The sequence below is a fragment of the Callionymus lyra genome, chromosome 6 (genome assembly GCF_982586985.1).
Source record: "Callionymus lyra chromosome 6, fCalLyr1.hap1.1, whole genome shotgun sequence".
Taxonomy (NCBI): Eukaryota; Metazoa; Chordata; class Actinopteri; order Syngnathiformes; family Callionymidae; genus Callionymus; species Callionymus lyra.
In genome coordinates, this window is record NC_141823.1 from 15,539,780 (window position 1) to 15,562,747 (window position 22,968).

Here is a 22,968-nt window from a genome sequence, read left to right on the forward strand (position 1 = left end):
TTTATTTTTTATTTTAACCAGGTTAACATTTTAAAGGTTGAGCACACTTTCAAAATAACACACATAATTTACTTTTTTGAAAGTCATTTCATATTTCAATGTTGTTTTTGGGGCGTCCTGAGGGTGACAACTTCTTAAACTTGATGAAATATAATCAGATTTGGGTTTTAATTGAGTATATTTGGCTTTAAGTAATATGTATTTGTCATTAAACTGATTTTCTGGAACTCCTGTTTTATCTTGCCCTTTAAACTATATACTTTATTGAATATTGTTTTGATTGTTTAAGCGCTTTGTGACCCTGGTCTGGAAAAACGCTATACAAATAAAAAGTACTTACTTACTTGCATTAGAAACTATTGGGTCACCTTTTAAAATATATCCAATTATCTTTCAAAATAAAAGTCTCAATCTTTTAAAGCATATTTTCTCCAGTTTTAACGCATACATTCACACACACAGGAAACAAAGTCATGTAGGTTTTAACAATGTCTCTGGCTTTATTAAAAAAAAAAAAGGGAGACTTGATTTGGTTTTCCAGAGATGGATACTTTGTTACAAACGACAAAATACAAAAATAATTCTCACATCTTGACATTCACACAGACTCGTGCGTGACTCTATAGGCAGGTAAATGTTCCGCTACATTCTACCGCAGTGCTTGGTTCTGCCACTCGGGTGGAAACGGGGATGAAACAGTGAAGAGACGGTGACGAGGCAGCAGTCCCACATCCACGCGTGTTAAGGGAGTTTTGTGTCTGGTCGCCAACAGCAGGGGGCAGTGCAGCCGCAGGCTTCAGAAGAAGAAAAGGCCTCTTTTACGCGTGAGGGTTCGGGGCGATGAGCGCGTCAGCCAACAGGTCCGGTCGCAGACACTCGATGGGACAGTGAATGTTCTGAAGGAAAGATGGAATTAATTAAATTACATTTTTACTTTCAGGTGTAACTTTCTTTTCATTTCTGTTCTATTCTTCTTTCTCTTTTTCATCCTCACATGACTATCTTTCTTATGTTTCTTATGATTTATTAAAAAATATTTTAAGAATGTCTAAGTAAAGACTCACCAGCTTCTGGAGTTTGTTGTCTCCGTACCGCACAGGCTGCAGCACAGCAGCTTCAGTACCGGGCCGGCGACAGTTCTCACACCTCCAGCCCTGAAGTGAAAAAAACACAGAATGTTTGAGCATCAGGAGTAAAATGCAATAAAGATTTTTAATACGTGCAGTGGATAAATACTGAAGAACATCATAAATGTGGTTAATCTTTCACAATGTTATGATTCTGTATTATTGAATACACAAGTGATAGTAAGTAGGAGACAAAAAAGAGACAGATTTAGAAGTAAAAGTAAGTAATTTATATTTATAGAGTGTTTTTCCAGACCAGGGTCACAAAGCACTTAAACAATAAAAACAATACCCAATAAAATATATACTTTAAAGGTCAAGATAATACTAAAAACAACACATGAGTCCCCGAAAATCAAGGAAAAGCCTGAACAAATAAAAGTGTCTTAAGATGTTTCTTGAAGGAGTCAGTAGATCATCAAACACAGAGGGAGAGGAAGATCATTCCAAAGCTTAGGAGCAACAGTCTGGAAGTATTTCTCTCATCTATGAAAGGTATGAAATCATATTATTAAAGTATATATGTTTACATCTCAAGTTACAACTAATGTTAAGTAAATAAATATCTTTGAGTAGTGAAGGGCGAATACATTTTATATTTTCCGAGGTCTGTCTTTAATTCTTTCAGTAGCACACGAGATGGTTAATCTATTACGTCTGGCTCCACCTAGTGTTGTAAACGTGTAACTGCAATGTTGATGTTAAAAGATTTGATTAACACAACGAGAGATATGACACTAATAACGTTTGATCTCGTTCTATTTTTCTGGTAGATTAAATTCTTCAGCTGTTATGAACTGGATGCAGTGTGCTGTGCCGGAGAGTTCTTCAGTACCTGCTGTCCACCGAAGCACTGGCAGGTGCAGATGGCGCCCAGGTACTCCTTCTGCCACTGGTGTCCCACCTGGTACATCTTCCCCTCGTCGTAGCACACGGACTCATCTGTGGCGAGGACAAGACGTCGGTGAAGAACTGGCTCCAGCAACATCTGGGCGAGTGAAGGTCTTACGTGGTTCACACTTGAACTCTCCCTTGCCGTTGCCCAGGCAGGTGCAGCTCATCAGCTGCCCGTTGTCGGCCTGACGGTCCCACTTCTCCCCGACCCGGTAGTTGTGTCCGTTGTCATGGCACCACTCTGGGGGAGCAGGTGGACACGGTGAGACACGGAAGCACAACGAGTGTGTGTTGATCTCACTCCGAAGAGTCACTCACTGGAGGAGTCGCATCTGTAGTGACCGCTGCCCAGACCCAGACACCTGCACCAGAGCTTGAACCCCGTCTCCGACATGCGCTCCCACTCGCCGCCGACGTCGTAGTGCGTGGACGTGAGCGCGTCGTAGCACGAGTCCTTGGAGTACGGAGCTTCCTCTGGCACTGTGAGTAACACAAGTACACACATCAATGTAGACAGACAGTCAGGCAGACACACAGATACACATAGAGAAACAGACACACACAAAGAGTGCAACAGACACATAGAGAGAAACAGACACACACACAGAAATAGACACACAGAGAGAAAAACACACACAAAGAAACAGACACACACACAGAAACAGACACACACAGAGAAACAGACACACAGAGAAAAAGACACACACAAAGAAACAGACACACACAGATAAACAGACACACACACAGAAACAGACACACACAGAGAAACAGACGCACACAGAGAAACAGACACACACAGAGAAACAGACACACACAGAGAAACAGAGACACACAGAGAAACACACACACAGACAGAAACAGACACACACAGAGAAACAGACACACACACAGAAACAGACACACACAGAGAAACAGACACACACAGAGAAACAGACACACACACAGAAACAGACACACACAGAAACAGACACACACAGAGAAACAGACACACACAGAGAAACAGAGACACACAGAGAAACACACACACAGACAGAAACAGACACACAGACAGAAAAGACACAGAGAAACACACACACACAGAAACAGACAAAGTGAGAAACAGAGACACAGAGATATAGACACACACAGAAACAGACACAAAGAGAAACAGACACACACAGAGAAACACAAACAAAGAGAAACAGACACACACAGAGAAACAGACACACAGTGAGAAACACACACACAAAGAGAAACACACACACAAAGAGAAATAGACACACACAGAGAAACAGACACACACAGAAAGAGACACACAGATAGACACAGACACACACAGAAAGAGACACACAGATAGAAACAGACACAGACAGAAAGAGACACACACAGAAAGAGACACACAGATAGACACAGACACACACAGAAAGAGACACACAGATAGAAACAGACACAGACAGAAAGAGACACACACAGAAAGAGACACATAGATAGAAACAGACACACACAGAAAGAGACACACACGGAAAGAGACACACACAGAAAGAGACACACAGATAGAAACAGACACACACAGAAAGAGACACACAGATAGAAACAGACACAGACAGAAACAGACACACACAGAAAGAGACACACAGATAGAAACAGACACAGACAGAAAGAGACACACACAGAAAGAGACACACAGAGAAACAGACACACAGATAGAAACAGACACAGACAGAAAGAGACACACACAGAAAGAGACACACACAGAAAGAGACACACAGAGAAACAGACACACAGATGGAAACAGACACAGACAGAGTCAAGTACTAGGACAATACTACAAATATTGTTTCTAAAGTATTGCAATATATAGTATTGTTGCCCCTGTATTGTGATACGTATCGACAGATTCTTGCCGATCCGAGTCCTAATACTTTATCAAATATAGTTTTTAAACATCATCAATAAGCAACTCGTTTATTTTTGTTCACCTGTGTTTCCAGCTGTCACCACCTGCTCCAGAACCTTCTGCTTGAGCGCCCCCTTCAGGGCTTCCACCAGCACGTTGTAGTCAGACCCTGGGGTGAGTCCGATGAGCGTGGCAGTATTAACGGTCCCGGGCAGACGCACCTGCGGCACAGAAGGGACATCATGGACCCGGGTCTTCAAAGGTTGAGGTGCCGAAGACTCACCTGGAACATCTTCTCGTTCAGGGCCGTGACGGGGTCACACGACACCACGTAGGCGTTGCTCTGATCGAGGGGCTTCCAGGAGATGGTGGTCTGGGTCTGGGCCTCCTCCGGGAGTCTGGTGTAGTTACGGAACGGCGCTCCGACCGGAACGTTCATCCTGAGGAAGGGCAGCCTGCGACCCTCTGCGTCGGGGAGGGACACAAAGACCAGCGGCTCACGGACCTGACCGTAGGGGGACTGAGGGTTCCCGTAAGCGCCGCCATTGTTGTTGTTCTCTATGTACTCCACGTTCTGACTCTGGCCACTGAGCCCGTCCTGGCCGTTCGTGCCCACCAACTGAACTCGGTTGTCCAGGTCTGGTTCGGGCACGTCCAGCCGGTCTCGTCCGGGGAGGTGGGGCAGGGGCAGGGGGAGCAGGGCGTCGGGGTCTGTGCAAGAAGGGAGGGTTAGGAAAGCAAGCCGGTTAGACTGTGTTAGGAGGCGTCGGCGAGCAGCTTCATTAACTCGGATTAATTCTGCCGCTGTTACTGCGTCACTCACTGGTTCTGATTCTGCCCATCAGGGGGTTACTCCTCTGGGTGCTCTGCAGCGCCATGATCTTGATGATGTACTCGGTCGATGGTGTCAGACCTGCAGGCAGGAATATTGACCTTTTTTATGGACACTCACTCAAACAGAACCCCCTTGAAAAACAAGGGTCATTTGACGGTTTGTTAATGACCATACACTACATAATTGGATACACTGCTTCCCCTAGTGTCAGAATCGAGGAACTGCAATGTCATAAATTATATTTGCAGTTTTTTTTTTTTTTTTACAAAACAAGATAAAGGCTCTTGTTGTGTCAGTTTCTAGTTTTATCTTCCTTGTAAGCTGAAAAAGTATCTCAGTAACTTGTCTCTGACCCACTAAAGAAGTTTGTTGGTCACATGACACTCATACGTTAACGTGTTACCGATAAAGACCATTTTTAACTGAATTCAATTCAATTAAATGTATAAACAAAATCATTTATTAAACTTCCCTGAAGCTCTGAGCTCATAAGTCAATGGAACTTTTTTAAATTAAATTTTATAAAATTATTTTTATTAATGATGAATCAACCCTTTTGTTATCTCTGGGTCTAGGTGACCCAGAGGCCTGAACAAATGTGTTTGTGGTAATCCTTGTCTTGTCTCTGGGTCAAGGTGAACAACCCTCCACCACTGCATATGTATTTAAGGAAGCCAGGGAGGTCGTTCCTCTTCACCCAGAGACAACGCAAGGGATACCACAAACACATTTGTTCAGGCCTCCGGGGGTCTAAACACAAGGATTAAGAGCTTGAAACACACACCTGAAATGGTCGCATAGTTGATGCCCGAGTGAGGCTGCGGGCTCAGCTCTCGCGGGAATCCTTGCGAGTCCTCGTAAGTCACGTAGTATCCTGTGAAGCGCGTGGCAGGAGGTTCCCACTTGAAGGAGATGGAGGTGGGCGTCACAGACGTGAACTGCAGGTAGGTGGGAGGCTGGACGACTGAAGGAGCTACAAGAAATAATGAGGATAGATAATGAATATAATGATATAATCATGAAAAGCTTGAAAGAGTGTAGATGAACTTTACCTGTTGTGATGGTGAGATTGAAGGGTGCGCTCCTCGTGTTGCCATTCAGTGTGTACAGGTTGACATAGTAGACGGTCTCAGGCTTTAAACCTGCAGAAATACTCATTAACATCAATATGACAGACTTCCTTTAACCTCTTTCAGGCATAAACTGCTTCATTGTTAACACTTAAAAAATGTTGAACAATGTGGGAACTTTAAATATCTACCAGTGTAACATGGACGTATTAAAGGGACACGTCTTGCATTTGTAGGCAAACAAAACAACCACAGATAACTTTTCTCACACACATACATGTACACAACAAATCTAACTTTAACAACACTTTTTACTTATTAAGACCAGACAAAAATCTCTGCAATAATTACAGTCCCCTGTTTGGTTTCAGTTTTGTGAAAGAACACTCTCTCTCTCAAAAACACATAATCGTGTATAATAACAGCTTAAGACAAGTTAAATTCATGATTTCCAAATACTTTTTAATACCATTTGAAATTTAATTTAAGACCAACACGACAATGAATGCGCTTCAATCCTTAAATCTTATTTTTAAGTAAATAAATAAATGCTAACTAATGTTTTTGTATTCAAAACTAACACACAATCTTACTTAAGAGATGTTCACATTTTAAATTTAATTTTATACATTTTAATGCCAAATCACATTTATGGGTCTGCAGGAACCCTGATCATATATTTCTATATTCTATTTTCTCAATTTAAATTATCATTACACTGTTCCAATTTGTCAGTATGTTACTTTGTCTTTTTGAGTTTAAAAACGTACTTAATGTAAAAGTAAACCTTGTGTACTCATGGCCTATAAAACATGACTCTTCCTTCAGACGTACCAGTGAGGGTGTACTGGCGTAGGTCTCCAGGGAAGGTCCTGCTGATGGTGGGTCTCGAGCCTCCGTAAGGAGTGGCATCGATGAGGTACCCGGTGATGGTTTCCACCTTGGCTCGCCAGCTCAGCGTGACCGAGGAGTCCTTCAAATCAATGACGCGCAGACGTTTTGGTGGACTCACATCTGGGGAGCAACGAAATAAACCCTGTGATTAGTTTTTGATAGAACACACACAACTTGAAAACAGATTAGTTTGACTCCTATTGGTATAATTGCTGGATTGAATTATACATCTTCCTTATCTTGTCTCATCTTATCTTAAAAACAAGCACCTTTATCGGTGACAATATTAACACGAACATTCATCTACAGGCCAGATTTAGCCCCTGAATCTTGAGTTTTCACACTTGTGTTTTAGATGAAGAGGTCAAGTTACCCTCCAAGGTCGAAGCCACTCCTGTCAGCGGTTTGCTGGAGACTGAGTTCTTCAGAGCGTACACTTGTATCTCATAATCCGTGGCCACCTGAGAATCAACCAGTTGCTTCTGTCACTTGACTTGATGGCAAGAAAAGGACAGTTTGGAGTTTACCATGAGTCCCGAGATGATGACCAGCGTGGTGTCTGGGGCCACATTCAAGACTTTGCTGGGGCCGTTAAGGTTCTTGGGGTTAATGACGACGCGGTAACCCGTCAGCTGTGCTCGGGGGGGCCTCCATTTCACCGTAAAGGTGGAGGGGCCAACGTCAACCAAAGCGAGGTTTGTAGGCGCTGGAATGACTGCGTGCAGAAATACATAGATTAAAACTCTACTTATATGTTTTTGTATGTTTGTATTGTCGCTCACCAGTGGCCTGCGTTCCCACCAGAGGTGTGCTGGGCGTCTGACCATGAAGAGCGATAACTTTGACGGTGTACTCCGTTCCAGGCTGGAGACCTCGCAGCATCACCGAGTTTTGGTCACCCCGGGGGGCCGACAGGAGCTCCCTCTCGCCGTCTTCTGGGCTGGAGTAGGTGATGCGGTACGACGTGACGGTGCCGTCGGGACTGTCCCAAGAGATCCTCATGGAGGTGGAGTCGATGTCGGTGAAGGTCAAGTCCTTAGGACGGTCCATCTCTACAGGAGAAACCATCGTTACAAACAGAAAGAAAAAAACGACACTGCAAATAAATATTTTTAAATTATAACATAATGTAACTGATATTTATTTGTATCTTTAACAGATATTACTGTGAGTCATAGTGAATAATTCACACCTTTTAGTGCATTATGGCATCTATAGCATCTATATACATGTAGCATCTCTATAGCTTCTCCATCGTATCATTATTTTATTATCTGTTCTATCTTCCTCTCTGATCATAACATGAAGTTATTTTACACTAGAACAATTTTCTCTTGTTTCATGTAAATTATTCTCATTTAATCATATAACAAGCCAACGTTTACAGACTAATTAAAACACACATTGGTCTACATTGGTTTATTACTATTGATTTACCATTTCAATAAATCTAAAACTGTCAAATTCTTTTTTTGTCAAACAGAAAATAACATTTTACATTGTCATTCTGGGTTCAGGTTTTTTTTAACCTCTTTCAGTTTAGTGTTTAGTTTAGATTGTTTAGTTTTTCATAAATTACATTTATGCTCGATTGGATTTTCTAAGTTATAAAGCAGGATTTACCACTGAATGAAAAATGTTGCAAAAAAATGAGAAGAAAATAAGTTTAAACTTCTTGTTCTGGTCTGGTTTTGCTCAAGGTTTCTGCCTGTTTAAAGGAAGCCTTCCTCGCCACTGATGTTCATGACTCATTGTGATTGACTGGACTTGTTTTTCTCTTGTATATTTGTTATTTAAACTGTCTTGAGATAACTCAGTTATGATTTGACAAAGAATATTGAACTGACTGGTAATAGCGTTCTTCACTGCAGCAAGAGAGGGTTGTCCATCAGGACCGAGGGCAGCAACAGTCACAATGTACTCCACAGTGGGCATCAAGCCGGTGAAGGTGATCTCAGTCTGATCTGGAAAGAAAGGATGAATATAAATGGAAGGCTAAGAAAGAAACAAACATGTGTTTAATATACCAGGCGGCAGGTCTCTGGTAAAGGAGGGTCCGATGCCATTCTTGGGGGCACTGACAACTCTATAACCCAGAATCGGTCCAGAAGCAGGAGACCAGCGAACGGTTATGGCGTTGTCGGTCACCTCAGATACCTTCGTGTTGGTGGGCGGTAAAATATCTGAGACAGAAGTGGACACGGGATGAGTTTCTATTCCTGGGCGTTCATTTTGCCGTAACCCACCTGTTTTATGTGTGACATAGATGGGTGTGCTGTAAGAGGGGCTGTCTCCTCTCCCTCCGATGGCATAGACCGTGATGGTGTACGTCGCCCCGGGATTCAGATCGTCGATGGTGAAGGAGTTACGAGAACCGGTTATTGTAAACTCTTTCGAGTCTGTTTCACCTGAAAAGGTCAATGAAATTTAAGAATACGGTTTCACTTTCTTGCCTCAAAAGACTAATAGCATGAGTGCGAACCTTCTGCTTGAGCAGTGATTTTATAGTGTCTGACTGACGCCGACGGCGAGTCCCAGCGGATGGAGATGCTGGTGGGAGTAGATGACGTCACCTCCAAGTCAGTGGGCGCGTTAGAAACTGTGGAGCAGAAAGCAACGATACGTTTACATGTGTTTGTTCAGTCGAGAACGAGCGCAGACTCACCAGTGGCCTGTTTCCCCGACAGAGGTTGACTCTCCTGCTGGTTGTTGACGGCGTACACGGAGACAAAGTACTCGGTCTCCGGCGTCAGTCCGGTCAGTGTGTAGCGAGTCCGAGACGGCGGCAGTCGCTCGTCCTTGGTTCGTCCTCCGCTGGCCTTCTGGTATTGAATTCTGTAGCCAGTTATGGAGGCCGTCGGGGCGAGCCAGTGCACGGTGAACGACTCGGTGGAAATGTCAGAGAAGTCAAGGCCAGTCGGGGAATCCAAAGCTGGAAGAAGTCAAATCTGTGTTAACATTTAGGCTGGTAATTGTTTTGCACATTTTCCTCCTCCGCAAATGTAACTCTGACTTTATTGCTATATTTGGCATCATGGAAACATATTTGTATAAAGTGATCCCTCAATGTACAGTTATTCAACAACATTTATTTGAACTTACAAACTATATATTGCATATGAGGTGCCATCCTTTCCAACAACCCTCTGAGCACGGTGACCTGAAAAACTACCGTTATGCTTTGCCGCCCAGCCAACCTATCACAGCTGTCGATCACTTTTGACATAGCCACAGGACATAGAATTCAAATACAGCATTGCAGTGACCAATCTGCAGTCACTAAATAGAGTGACGGAGTGTGAAGAAAGGCATCATGGGAGTTTACTGTTGGCACCAGAGGTAAGTTGCATCTGTAGTTGTCTTCAGGTTTATCTTCTGTTCAAATGAATGACCACTGTATCCTTATAAAAGTCAGTAATAAAACAGATTTACCATTTGTTCACCTTGACCCAGAGACAACACAAGGGATACCACAAACATATTTGTTTTTGGGCCATCGGATCACCTTGACCCTAATATTAAACAAGCGTTTAATAGAAAAAATTGAATGATTCATATATTACATTGTGGTCTATTTACCCTAATATTTATAGTCCTGTCTTAATCCACAGTATAAATATTATTTTTTACTTATTTGTCTTTGTGTGACTCACTTGTTCTCTGAGTTCCTGTGGCAGGTTCACTCTCTCGATCTCCGTAGACACACACGACACTGATGCTGTACTCAGTGTTGGGAAGCAGATCTAGACAGAGGGAAACAGGTTTAGAGCTCATAGAAACTTTCTCAACCGCTCACGGTCAAACACTTGTAGGTGCTGGTGCATCAAACTAGTAGAAGAACTCACTCTGCAGCAGGAAGGTGCTGGAAGCTCCGCCCACATTGACCTCCTCGACATTGGCATCGTTGGCCACAGGATGGTAGCGGATAACAAAGCGTGAAATGTCACTCGGTGTAGCTACGTAGGGAATTGTCCATGTGACTCTGATGTGGTCCGGACCCACCCACCCAAACTTAAGGTTGGTCGGCGCAGGGATCGCTGGGGGATTGAAGAAGTCATCAGAACAAACAGGCGAAAACTATTCAAAAGTGATTTGTCCATGAGATGAAGAGATTAAAAAATCTTCAACCTCAAACCCTCCCCTCAGACAGAGTAAAAGAATTAAATCACCAGCTTGTGTCTGCTTTGTGAATGTGGTTGCCTTGCTTTCGCCCTCCTCTGTTACCGTGGAGACACTGATGTCATAGTCCACGCCCGGCTCCAAACCACGTATGACGTAATAACCGGTAGATGAATCCACAGTGTCTTGGAAAAACGGCACGCGCTCGCCTGTTGCTACTACCGTAATCCGGTATGAGGCGGCCGTGGAAAATTTCTGGGGGGTCCAGCGCAGGCCAATGGTGGTATCAGTAATGTCGACAAAGTCAAAACGACGTGGTGAGGGTATTTCTGCAGGGGTTAGGTCAGTTGCAAAGCGCAAGCAGAATTAGAGATTGGACAACCATGATTTCGTATAGAGAGAGAGCATTTGATTTAACACTTAGCCATGCCAAACAGATGGAGGAGAATTACCCACAAAACATTTAAAGTCGATTCAAGCACATGCACCAAAACATTTCTTCATTAACAAGACCCATGCAAAACAACGTGTTAAAACAGTTAGGGATCATCTACTCAATGTTCTCTTCGAACTCCCGCGGCTACCATAATGCCGGCCATGAGAATAAACTAACTAGAGTCTTGTAAAATAAATTCCATGGGATATTTCATCTAGTAACTGATCATGTTTTATCGTAACTATCGAGTACAAGGATTCAATAGGTTTTCCGGGCTGACTGTTACCTGGTGTGATGATAGTAGATGCGGGCAGACTTTCCAAACGGCCCTTGACTGCAAAAACGCTGACATTGTACTCCACACCCATATTCAGATTCTCCAGAACACATGAAGATTGATCCGGATTTACAGACTCTTCCAGGGAGTTTCCTCTTTGACCCACGTTGGGGGTGCTTGTCACCTTGTAACTGGTGATCCCTGCAGGAAGTGAGAGAAAGCAAACGTAGGTTTGACTCATTTTATGAATCACTGGCACAAATTAAAAGCCGTTACCGGGAAGAAACAAAAGGCTTTTCAGAGGCCAACGTTTAGACTTGGCATCTTCCAATTGACGGGCAGTGAGTTCGAAGCGCAGTCAATATTTACCTGGTGTTTTGGAAGCGACCCAGTAGACAATGAGGGCTCCTGTGTTAGGGTTGGACTGGACTCTGAGGTCCGTTGGGGGGGACAAAGCTGAAAGGAAAGCGAGGCTAATGATTATTAAGTCCAAAGATCCTACGCCGCCCTCATAGCAAAGAAAGTGATGCCAAAAAACAACCTGAAACTGCAATATTAGTTTAAGTAAGTCAACACATTTTCCACAGCAAGGTTGTGGTATAATTGCCAAATCTTGACTGACTGAGGAACCTACATGTGACAGCAGTCCGTGTGATCGGTGTTCCACGGTTGCGACCGTTGAAAATGGGTTGGACGCTGTAAGTGTACTCAGTTCCAGGGATCAGACCAGGTATGATGATGTTTCCGGAGTCAGATGTCTTTTCTCTGGGAGACTCACCTTCCAGACTTGGGAGCACTGACAACTGAAGGAGAGAAAGTCGACATTGTATAAATCCATATTTTCTTATGTGATTCTAATTTAACTCTTAATTATGGGCCACTAATAGGTGACAAAACACATTATTATAATATGCTGAAACAAAATTCACTTTTAATTTATATCATGAAATCAAAAGGAAAATAACTAAATTAAAGTAAATATTTTGTTCTATGGAATAAAAAGGGGTAGAAATAATAAGAGCTGCTCTTAACTCTGCTGCTATTTAATCTCAAAATCTCAAATCATGTTGGATCATCTTAAACTTGTTATTTTAATAAAGTTTTTGTTTTATTAAAGTTGGAAATTCTTCTTGTATCGATGGAAATTATACGACTAGAGTTGGAAATTGTTTTGATTTCCAGTACAACATTTTTGGTATATGTTTTGATTGACAATACACAGTTGTATGTCTGTGATGTTTACAAAGTAAAATATGATCACTTCAAAGTGTACAATTTGAAAAAGTTTACAAACACTGAAACTGATGTTATGTAAAGAATAAAATGTAAATAGCTTTTTAAAATAGCATCATGAATATTTTTTTTTATTAAATGTAATTTATTTAATTTAATTTTGATCAATTATATCATTATTTTACACCATTTTATTTAAATATTTCTTTTTTGTATTTAATGAATCTAATTTTATTCCATTCGTATTATTTCATATTTATATTCTGTAATTCCACCTCCACAAATTCCTGTGTTGTGTTTACAACGCTAGCAATAAACAAATATTTGATCTTAAAGATAAGTTGCACACAGCTTTGTTAGTCATATCAAAAGCGTTTACCTTGTAGCTAAATCTGCGAACAGGTAACCAGGTCACGACGATGGAAGTATCAGTGACTTCAGTGCTGAAAGGAGGAGCATTTCCAAAATGAGCGTCTAAAAGGAAAAAGAAAACATTAAACATCAAATATGGTCAAACTTCACTTCCTCAGCCTGAAAGTACCTGTCACGAAATAAGTATCAACGCCTTGGCTCAGAACATTGTCCCGCTCAGAGTGCAGGGTCGCGGTGTAACGGGTTTGTGGACGCAAATTCCTGAGAGGGTACTGGGCGACCCTTCCGGGGATCCTCTTCTCAACGGGGGTTGAGCCTTCAACACTCAAAAACAGGCGGTATCCGGACACGACGGCACGGGGAGCATCCCAGATGACCAGGGCGCTGTCCGAGCCAATGTCTGTGAAGCGCACATTGGTGGGCGCATCGGGCTCTGAGGAAGTAAAAATACACTTTTAATGGTCATGCTTCATTTGAGACTCAGGCTCCCTTCAGTTGGAAAACTTACTAGTGGACTTTTCTCCCACGAGCGGCTCACTCTCCACGCCGTTGTTGACCGCGTAGATGTAGAACCGGTACAGCGTGCCAGGCTCCATGTGGGTGATCTCTTTGTAGGCATTGGGTGTAACAGGAAGCTGCAGGAGTCTTGTGTCGGTGCCATCGGGAGAGACGGGAGAAAATGTCACTCTGTAACCGGTGACCTCACTGGGTGGCCCCGTCCAGGTGATTGAGATTGTTGTGTCTGAGACCTCGTAGAACTGCAGGTCTGTCGGGGCGGGAACCACCTCTGTGGACAAGACAGCAGGTTATAACGTCTGTACATTTTCTAAGATTAAAAACATCAACTGTGATATGTACAGTTATAAAACATGACACCATGAGCTTTCAAACATTTTTTTGTGAAAACAAATGTGCTCTTTAAACAACAAGGATCATTATAGATTTTTCCAGGACTCCAGGACATTTACTACAGAGAAAACAAATGTGTTTGTGGTATCCCTTGTGTCGTCTCTGGGTCAAGGTGAACGACCTCCCTGGCTTTCAGAAATACATATGCAGTGGTGCAGTGGTACCACAAACACATTTGTTTTTGGGCGACCTTGACCCCGTGATAACATGAGGTTTAAGAAATAAATGGCACAAGACACAATTACAGCTAAAGAGTGGACTTACATTGTATAAGAAGTGTTTCAAATGGAATTGCAGACTCATAACATAAAAACATAAGAAAAGAAATCGACCTGAATTTGGAAGTTTTTATTGTGTATATATATATATATACAGTATATATATATGTGTATTTTTTTTAAAAGATGTGCACAAAAATTACAAGCAATACCTTATTTTATTTTTATTTATTTATCTATATATTACTTTATTATTATTATTATTATTATGTTTTTTTCCCTGATGTGTTTGTATGTGTTGTTTAGGAAACGTTTTCGATAATAGATTGAGTTTAAAAAGATAAGATATTTTTGGTTTAGTAAAAGATATCAATAGGATAAAAGATAGTGGCTCTACAGCCATTTAGCAGATGATTTTATCTCAACAATCAACCATCTTGCAGTGAATCAAACCTTGTGTTTCTCTCCCTAAATGCTTACCTGATGGTGGAGATCCCCTGGTGATGACCTGCACGAACAGAGGCTCGCTCTCTCGGTCGTCCTCGACAGCAAAGAGGGTGATGTTGTACAGCAGACCCGGGTGGAGGTTGTCCAGGGTCACGGACGTCTGAGTCTCAGGCAGGGTCAGTTCAGTGTTGCTGCCTTCAATTGAGGGCGTGTACACCAAGCGGTAACCTGAAGGTACAAACAATTAAAATCAAAAATCCTGTAACTCTTCTATTATTATCTGAGGATTACCTGTGATGGGAGCTTCCGGTCTGGACCAGCTGATGCGGATAGAAGTCTCTCTCACGTCATCAATCTTGTGCCTTCCTGGGGCGTCGGGAGCTGAATAACAATATTATCATTTATTAAAGACATCTTTTGACCTATTCCTTTATTGTTAAGCGTATTCTCGAACCTGTCGTTTGTGAAGTTGACAGGATCAGATTCGGTTCTCCCTGGGTTGGTAGTTCAAAAACATTCACGTTGTACCGACGTCCCGGCAAAAGGTCAGTGATTGTCAGAGACGTTGCCGTTTTGGGAACATCTGGAGGATGAAACGAAGTAAACAACATCAAAAGTGGGTCTAATTAAGTTTCATTACTGAAGATAGTCACAAGATGTTCTCACCCAGAACCTTGGGCTTCGCCCCGTCCTCGCTGAGCTCATACTCCACTCTGAAGCCGGAGATGGTGGCGGAGGCCGACGTCCACGACACAACAAAACTGTTGGAAGTGATTTCTGTAACCGACTCCGACGTGTCCACGATTGGAGGAAGTTGAGTCGTCTCTCCCTCAGATGTTTCCACTACATGGGTGTTGAATAAATATCTTGTATCTTCGTGCTTTAGAACGTTAGCTCATGTTGCAGGTCCACTTACGAGAGCCAAAGGTCGTGGTGAAATCGAAGCGCGTCACCTGACGTTGTCCGCTTTGCATGAAGCTGATCAGCTGACCTTCGTACGTGAAGCCCGGACGCAATCCAGTGATGGTGTAAGAATGTAGGCTACCAGGAACAGCGACCTCTCTCCAGGGCTTGTTTGAGTTTTTCTGCCAAAATAGAGATTTGAAAATTAAATTGAGTGAGAATTAAATCGCCATTAAAAACCTTTTTTTTTTTTTACTTACAAGTTTCCACTTCAGGATGTACTTGGTGATGTGGACGGATGAGGGGGGGTTCCACTGGATGGGGTGAGAGTCCGGCTGCTTTCCTGCCTCCGTGATGATCACCTGCACTGGTCTCTGACCACCTGGTGAGTCGTGGCAGCAAAAGTACACAAATGTCTGACAAAGCCGGTTTAAAAGGTGTTAAAGAAACCTCTGACGGAGATGTTATTTGACAGAAGCCTGTTAGGTCACCACGGCGTGGGAGGAATGTGGTCTTTTTTTTGGGACAAATCAAACCACCAGACGATGCTAAACCAGTGCAAACACTGGCTTACATGTGTTACAGACACTGAGTCTGAAATATGAACACATTTACCTGCCTTGTGTTAATTAAAGTATGCCATCAATTAAATACAATTATCTTTTAAACAATATGTATCATAAAACAACTATTTCCCGAGTTTGTTAAAAAAGTAATAGCTAATGTTAGCTACATGCTAATGTAAGCTACAAGCTAACGCAAACAACATCTTAATGTTAGGTTCTAGCTAATGCAAGCTAAATCCTAATGTAAACTACATGCTAATGTAAGCTACACACTTATCTAAGCTACAAGCTAATACAAACTTCATCTTAATGTTAGGTTATAGCTAATGCAAGCTAAATCCTGATGTAAGCTACACGCTTATGTAAGCTACATGCTAATGTAAGCTACAAGATAATGCATACTAAATCTTAATGTTAGGTTCTAGCTAATGCAAGCTAAATCCTAATTTAAGCTACATGCTAATGTAAGATACATGCTAATGTAAGCTAAAAGATAATGCATACTACATCTAAATGTAAGGTTCTAGCTAATGCAAGCTAAATCCTAATTTAAGCTACATGCTTAATGTAAGATACATGCTAATGTAAGCTACAAGATAATGCATACTACATCTAAATGTAAGGTTCTAGCTAATGCAATCTAAATCCTAATTTAAGCTACATGCTTAATGTAAGATACATGCTAATGTAAGCTACAAGATAATGCATACTACATCTTAATGTAAGGTTCTAGCTAATGCAAGTTAAATCCTAATGTAAGCTACATGCTAATGTTGGCTGCATGCTATTGTAGGCTACATGCTAATGTAGGCTGCATGATAATATAGGCTACATGCTGATGCAAGCTACATTCTGGTCTCTTGTAAATTAAATAAATGTACAGCTTTTACATGGTCACATTTGGGATTTTTATTTATTTGTATAGTTATAATAATATAGTTATATAACTTCCTTGAGGCATATAAAAAAGGCATATAAGACCCACTAGAATGTTATTTTGGCTTGTTATAAGATGTAATCCTATTCTCGTGTGAACAATTCTAGAAATACCTTTTTTTAAAAGGATGATATAATATTTGACCATATAAAGTGTTTAAGCACTAATAATATTACATTAGTACAGTCAGTACAGACGCGTGTGATGTACGATATTATCCAGCTGGGGTCAATAATTCTAGAAAAAAAATCACAACTCACTTTGATAGCCCTGCTGAGGTTCACATCTCATCTCTCCGATCCCGTTTCCATAGCAATAACAGCGGTAGGGAATACCATGAATGGTTTTGTCCCAGTTCTCTCCAATCTGATAGAAGGTCCTGGTCTGTGGTTCTTGACACTGATCTAAAGTCAGCCCATAAATGCAGAGTTAAAATCCGACCCTTTAAACTTTGTTAAAAATATGGATAAGATAAATTTACCAATGGCGTCGCACTTCCAGCGCCCGCGCCCTTGTCCGAGGCAGGTGCAGTTCATCATGTACCCCTCCTCGTGCCTTTTGGGGAACTCCTGGTTCACCTCATAGGTCTGACCATCGACAATACACTGATCTACACAAGCAGGAGAGAGCGTTGTTGTACCTTCACTCGACACAACTGATCAGACTCTCGTTCGAAACCTTTCAGCTGTGAGTAGGCGATACAGTTCCACTCTCCGCGGCCGTTGCCCTGACACGTGCACTCCATCATGTGACGCAGGACATCGTGGCGTTTGTCCCATTTGTCCCCGACACGGTGCATGACTCCGTCGCTGGTTGTGCACACCTCCTCATGAGCTGAGCAAACAAGAACAAAAAGTACTTTGCTACAAGTTTTCCTCAAGCCAAAAAGACATGTTATTCAGCAAACACACCATCAGGCACGTTTTATCGCTATTTGAGGTCAAACGGGGGTGTTTTTGTGGTCAATTTTATTTTAGACATTTGGACATTTAACTGATTCAACCCTTATTCTGAACCAGATATTTAGAAGTTGTTCTCATTACACACTTGAACTTGTATCTTTGATAAATCAGTGCAATGTTTAGCCAAAAAAAGTACTTGTTTATTAATGTTGAACTAAACATCTTTCTTCACTCACCCGCCATCGGGCAGAAACCGAACCGTTGATCCGAATCGTAGTCGTAGGTGGTGCCGCACCATTTCATGTTATCGTGTCGACCATCGGCCGTGCAGTCGGTGTAATTGCGTCCGCTGTAGAGGAACGGGATGTGGCAGAAGGCGCCGTTGGAGTTGCCGCCTCGTGTTGCTACCATGGCTGTTGAACAGGCAATAATTACTTGTATCACTGACCACTGTTTGAACTCATGTCATAACATAAATAGAAAATCAGTTAAATAAACATCCTTGTCTTCTTCTAAAGTCCCTAGAGTCTCACCATATCTCTCGGTACAGAACGAGTACAGCTTGTCCTTCTCGTAGTCCGACGTGGTGGAGCACCAGAGCTGGCCATCTGGTCGTCCGTCCGAGGTGCAGGAGTAGTAGGTCTTCCCCATGAAGACGAAGGGGAAAGCACATGGTTGCCCGCCTGAATTACCACCGTAAACCTGATTCCTGGTCTCTGTACAGACAGGATAGAGCATGAGTTTCATAGTCCAGTAAAGGAAGGAAATTAAGCTAGAAAATGAGCTCACCCCGTTCTAGACAGCTGATTCCATTTCCAAGACATGTGCAAATCATTTGCTTGCTGCCTTGGGTCCTGGTCCAGCGCTGTCCATCGTAGTAGGTGACTCCAGAGTCTGTGCGACAGGTGCCTTCCACGGGGGGTTCAGGGTGTGGCAGAGGTATGGGATTGACGGGTGTCAATATCACAGCTCCAGAGGCTATATTTTATCAAACGAGACAAATCGGTTAATGCTGGGTCAAAACTAAAAATAGCCATAAGATGTGAAGTATTCTAGGAGCCTCACTTCGACCAGCATTGTGTCTCTCGCACTTCCACTCCCCGCGTCCGTTTCCCAAACACAAACACTGCTGCGCGTTTCCCTGTGCGTCCGGCTTCGTCCACGAGTCTCCGATCCTGTAGGACCTCCGGGTGTCCTGGTCATTACAGCGGTCTAAGAGAAAAAAAAGAACCTTTAAAGTCCACTCGTTTTTTTAATTTTTTGTGCAAGGGATTTCAACTTACTCCTCGATGAGCAGGTAATACGTCCATTTCCTTCCCCAAGACAAGTACAGTCAAGCATCATCCAGCCCTGGTAGGGTTTCTCCCAAGTCTCCCCGACAACATAAGACGACGTCTGATCTTTGTCGTAGCAACGCTCAGCTGTGCATTAACAAATACAAAAAAAACATTAAAAACATCACACAAAAAACATCTATTAACTCTAAAACATCACCGTGTTTAACAGCGAAAAACACACTGAGATCAATAATCACGATGGACTGCATGTGCACTGGACTCAAATAGTTATTTAATCTTGTTTCTGGGAACTGTTCTAGTCAAAATAAACACACCGGAGTTGAAACAATATATTAGGATCTCTTTAAAAAAGAACTCACCCACGGGTTTGCATGTCCACTCGCCTTTACCGTTTCCAAGACAAACACATTCCAGCATGTAGTCCGCGGACTCATGAGGTCTTTGCCAAGTGTCCCCGATTTTATAAGACCTCCCATCTTCATGGCAACGATCTGCCAAAAAAAGTGTGGATGTTTTTAGTTTGTTCCAGTTGTTTTGTCTGATCTAATGAGTTTAAGGAAAACATTCTTTTCGTCTACTTTCTAACTCTCTCTTAAAACAACACAGGTACGAACACAAGCAGGACATACACAACTCACACCCGTTGAAATACTTTCAAAAACATGTCTTACTTGCGATGGTGCAGCTGATCTTGCCGCGACCCGATCCGATACAGGTGCAGTCCCATATCATCCCATCCTTTGGTCTCTCATACGTTTCTCCGACCCGGTACGTCCGGCCATTGTTTTTATCATAACAAGTTTCCTCCACTGTTACAAAGAAAAGAAAATGTTGTCTCTGGGGCGGGGCAGTGAAATTCCAATGTAGAAAAATGAAAGTGTTTATTTAGAAGTAATTGCTGATTTAATACTGCGCTTTTTAACACGAACATGCTAACAACAGGTAGATTACTCAACATAGAGTTACTGACATACATCTACATGTATTGATAGTTTTCATAAACACTATTATACAATAAAGGAGAATGCAAAACCTAAGAAGTAAAAATGTAAATATTTAACAAAAACTTCCAATACTTTTTTCAAGATGATTACTTGTTACTAAAGCCTTCTGTTGAAACGTACCTTCTGGTTTGGATTTACACTTGATGCCAGCGGCTCCGTTGCAGGTACACAACAGAGTAGTTCCCAGGTAAGGCTTCTCCCACTGTTCGTTCAACCTGAAGGAGTGACCGTTCTCCTCACAGCCAACTGCAGCATAGGGAAGGAAAACATTCTGAATTAGTTATTGTGTTTAAGTAAGTAAGTAAGTCATTTTTATTTGTATAGCGCTTTTCCAGACCAGGGTCACAAAGCACTTAAACAATCAAAACAATACCCAATAAAATATATACTTAAAAGGTCAAGATAATACTGAGAACAACACAGCAGTCCAGAAAATCAAGGAAAAGCCTGAACAAATAGAAACGTCTTAAGATGTTTTATTAAAGGAGTCAGTAGATCATCAAACACCAAAGAGAGAGGAAGATCGTTTAAGCTGAAATTTCAGAAGTATTTATAAGAAAAAGTTATTGAAAGGTTAAGTTATAGTAAAAACTTTTTTAATGAGCAATTGTGTTGTGTTTTTATTTAATATATTTTAATTTGCACAACTGTTATATTTAAAAATATATATATATATATATATATATATACAAAAATATATTAAATAAAACACAACACAATTTCTCATTAATACAGTTTGTTACTATAACTTAACCTTTCAATAACTATTCCTTCAAAATAATCAATAATGAATGTAAAGAAAAGTTTTAAAGTTAAAGCATATCGAAAAAAACAGATTTTAAAGGAAGTCAGTGAACGCACCAGGGGAGACCGCGGAGGAGTCGTCCAGGTCCGGGTACACCTGGAACTGAGACTGTCTCTTGCTCTTCGGTGAAGCCTGGACCGCGCTCGTCACGACCAGCGCCACCAGCAGCCCCGCGACTGGACCTGTCATGGTTGCTCTGAGGAAATGTTCAAAAGGAGAAAGAGAGAAATGATGGAGAGAGTTCAGAGAGAGAGATGTGTGTCCGCCGCCCTCGCAGCTCCTGCACCAGACTGAGCTCAGGAGCGCGCGAGGCTTTTATACGTGAACACGAACCCGCCCCCGGGGGCGAGCGTCGAGGAGGGTCAGTCCAAACGATGACCTCATGACACCGAGAGGAACCTTGGATGGACGTGATGAGGTGAAGCTTGAAGATAGAAAGACACAGAAGAATCACAAGAGCATAAACTAGTAAACAATATGAATTTAAAGTTCACCAAACTTACATTAAAATGTCAATAACATGATCCAGAAATAAACTTTCAGTTTTCCATATCAAGCTTTTGTCTTTAGAGGAAGTACAAACTCACCAAAACAAAAGAGGCAAATGTCAGGGTTGCCAAATGTTTAATGGAGCAGGATCGTTACTAACTCATGCAGAAAACATACTTACATATCAAACTACTAAAATCATTTATTGGCAATAAGTTGTGGTGCATCAACCAATCAGAGCCAAGATGTCACAGTGAAGCCTCTGAAGCTTCTGATGGACTCGGAGACAGCAGCGTCCAAAGTTATTTTTCGCTTCATTCATACGTCCACGATACATAAAGTGCTAAAATAATGTGTCTATAATCAATAAAAGTTCAATTTAGACGCGCTCCCTTTAGAGGTCGACTTGCAGGAAGTCTTTTCTTTGCTGGAAATCCACGACCACTTTGGTACGATCAAGTGTTGATAGATCATGTTTGGTTTGAAGGCACCTCAAGGATCCTGATCCAAGTAGAACCTGAATTACAACGACTTAACCCTTGTGATATCTCTGGGTCAAGGTGACCCGGACGCCCAGAAACAAATGTGTTTGCGGTATCCCTTGTGTTATCTCAGGGTCAAGGTGACCTTGAGGTCCGGAAACAAATGTAAGTAAGTAAATTATATTTATATAGCGCTTTTCCAGACCAGGGTCACAAAGCGCTTAAACAATCAAAACAAAACTCAATAAAATATATACATAATGTGTTTGTAGTATCCCTTGTGTGTTGTCTCTGGGTCAAGGTGACCTGGAGGCCCAGAAACAAATGTGTTTGTGGTATCCCTTGTGTTATCCCTGGGTCACAGTGACCTGGTGGCCCAGAATCAAATGTGTTTGTAGTATCCCTTGTGTGTTGTCTCTGGGTCAAGGTGACCTGGAGGCCCGGAAACAATTGTAAGTACGTAAATTATATTTGTTTTCCAGACCAGGGTCACAAAGCTCTTAAACAATCAAAACAAAACTCAATAAAATGTATACTTAATGTGTTTGTGGTATCCCTTGTGTTGTCTCTGGTTCAAGGTGAACAACCTCTATGGCTTCCACAGATACATATGCAGTGGAGGTCGTTCACAAGGGATACCTCCAACATATTTGATTTCGGGCCTCCTGGTCACCTTGACCCCGAGATAACACAAACCAAAAGACAATTTTGAACCCATTATCGATGCCCAACAATAGTTTCCATTACACTTTTGCGCTCTTTGTGTAGGAGTTTTGTCATCCCACTAGTGACACCATTTGTAACAGATGGAGAGAAACAACATCATCACGAGTTGATGTGAATAGAGAGAGAATGTTTTCAATAGCAATCCTGGA

The 22,968-nt window shown here is 42.0% G+C and overlaps 1 protein-coding gene across 4 annotated transcripts; it reads right to left on the minus strand.

Annotated features, from left to right (window-relative positions):
* Nucleotides 1-480: 480 nt before the first annotated feature.
* On the minus strand, nt 481-21,398 carry fn1b (fibronectin 1b). Of its 4 annotated transcripts, XM_087793880.1 has the most exons (46): nt 21,179-21,398; nt 20,438-20,563; nt 19,985-20,122; nt 19,673-19,804; nt 19,299-19,436; nt 19,081-19,227; nt 18,805-18,993; nt 18,549-18,731; nt 18,252-18,428; nt 17,792-17,947; nt 17,595-17,723; nt 17,374-17,517; nt 15,871-15,992; nt 15,624-15,792; nt 15,374-15,550; nt 15,162-15,290; nt 14,999-15,088; nt 14,741-14,935; nt 13,642-13,920; nt 13,303-13,566; nt 13,141-13,235; nt 12,163-12,331; nt 11,898-11,984; nt 11,538-11,729; nt 10,866-11,144; nt 10,542-10,733; nt 10,350-10,439; nt 9,362-9,628; nt 9,179-9,295; nt 8,943-9,104; nt 8,724-8,879; nt 8,544-8,660; nt 7,479-7,748; nt 7,224-7,411; nt 7,070-7,157; nt 6,637-6,816; nt 5,785-5,874; nt 5,517-5,705; nt 4,721-4,810; nt 4,181-4,608; nt 3,980-4,118; nt 2,340-2,501; nt 2,137-2,262; nt 1,963-2,069; nt 1,065-1,154; nt 481-896 (listed from the first exon to the last, which is right to left on the minus strand). In XM_087793880.1, the coding sequence occupies exons 1-46, from the start codon at nt 21,309-21,311 to the stop codon at nt 819-821; spliced, it is 7,365 nt and encodes a 2,454-aa protein (XP_087650006.1). In that variant the 5' UTR covers nt 21,312-21,398; the 3' UTR covers nt 481-818. The 4 variants fall into 4 exon arrangements, with proteins under 4 accessions (XP_087650006.1, XP_087650008.1, XP_087650005.1 ...); XM_087793882.1 differs by lacking the exon at nt 10,866-11,144; XM_087793879.1 differs by having other exon boundaries at nt 8,724-9,104.
* Between the last annotated feature and the right edge of the window lie 1,570 nt (nt 21,399-22,968).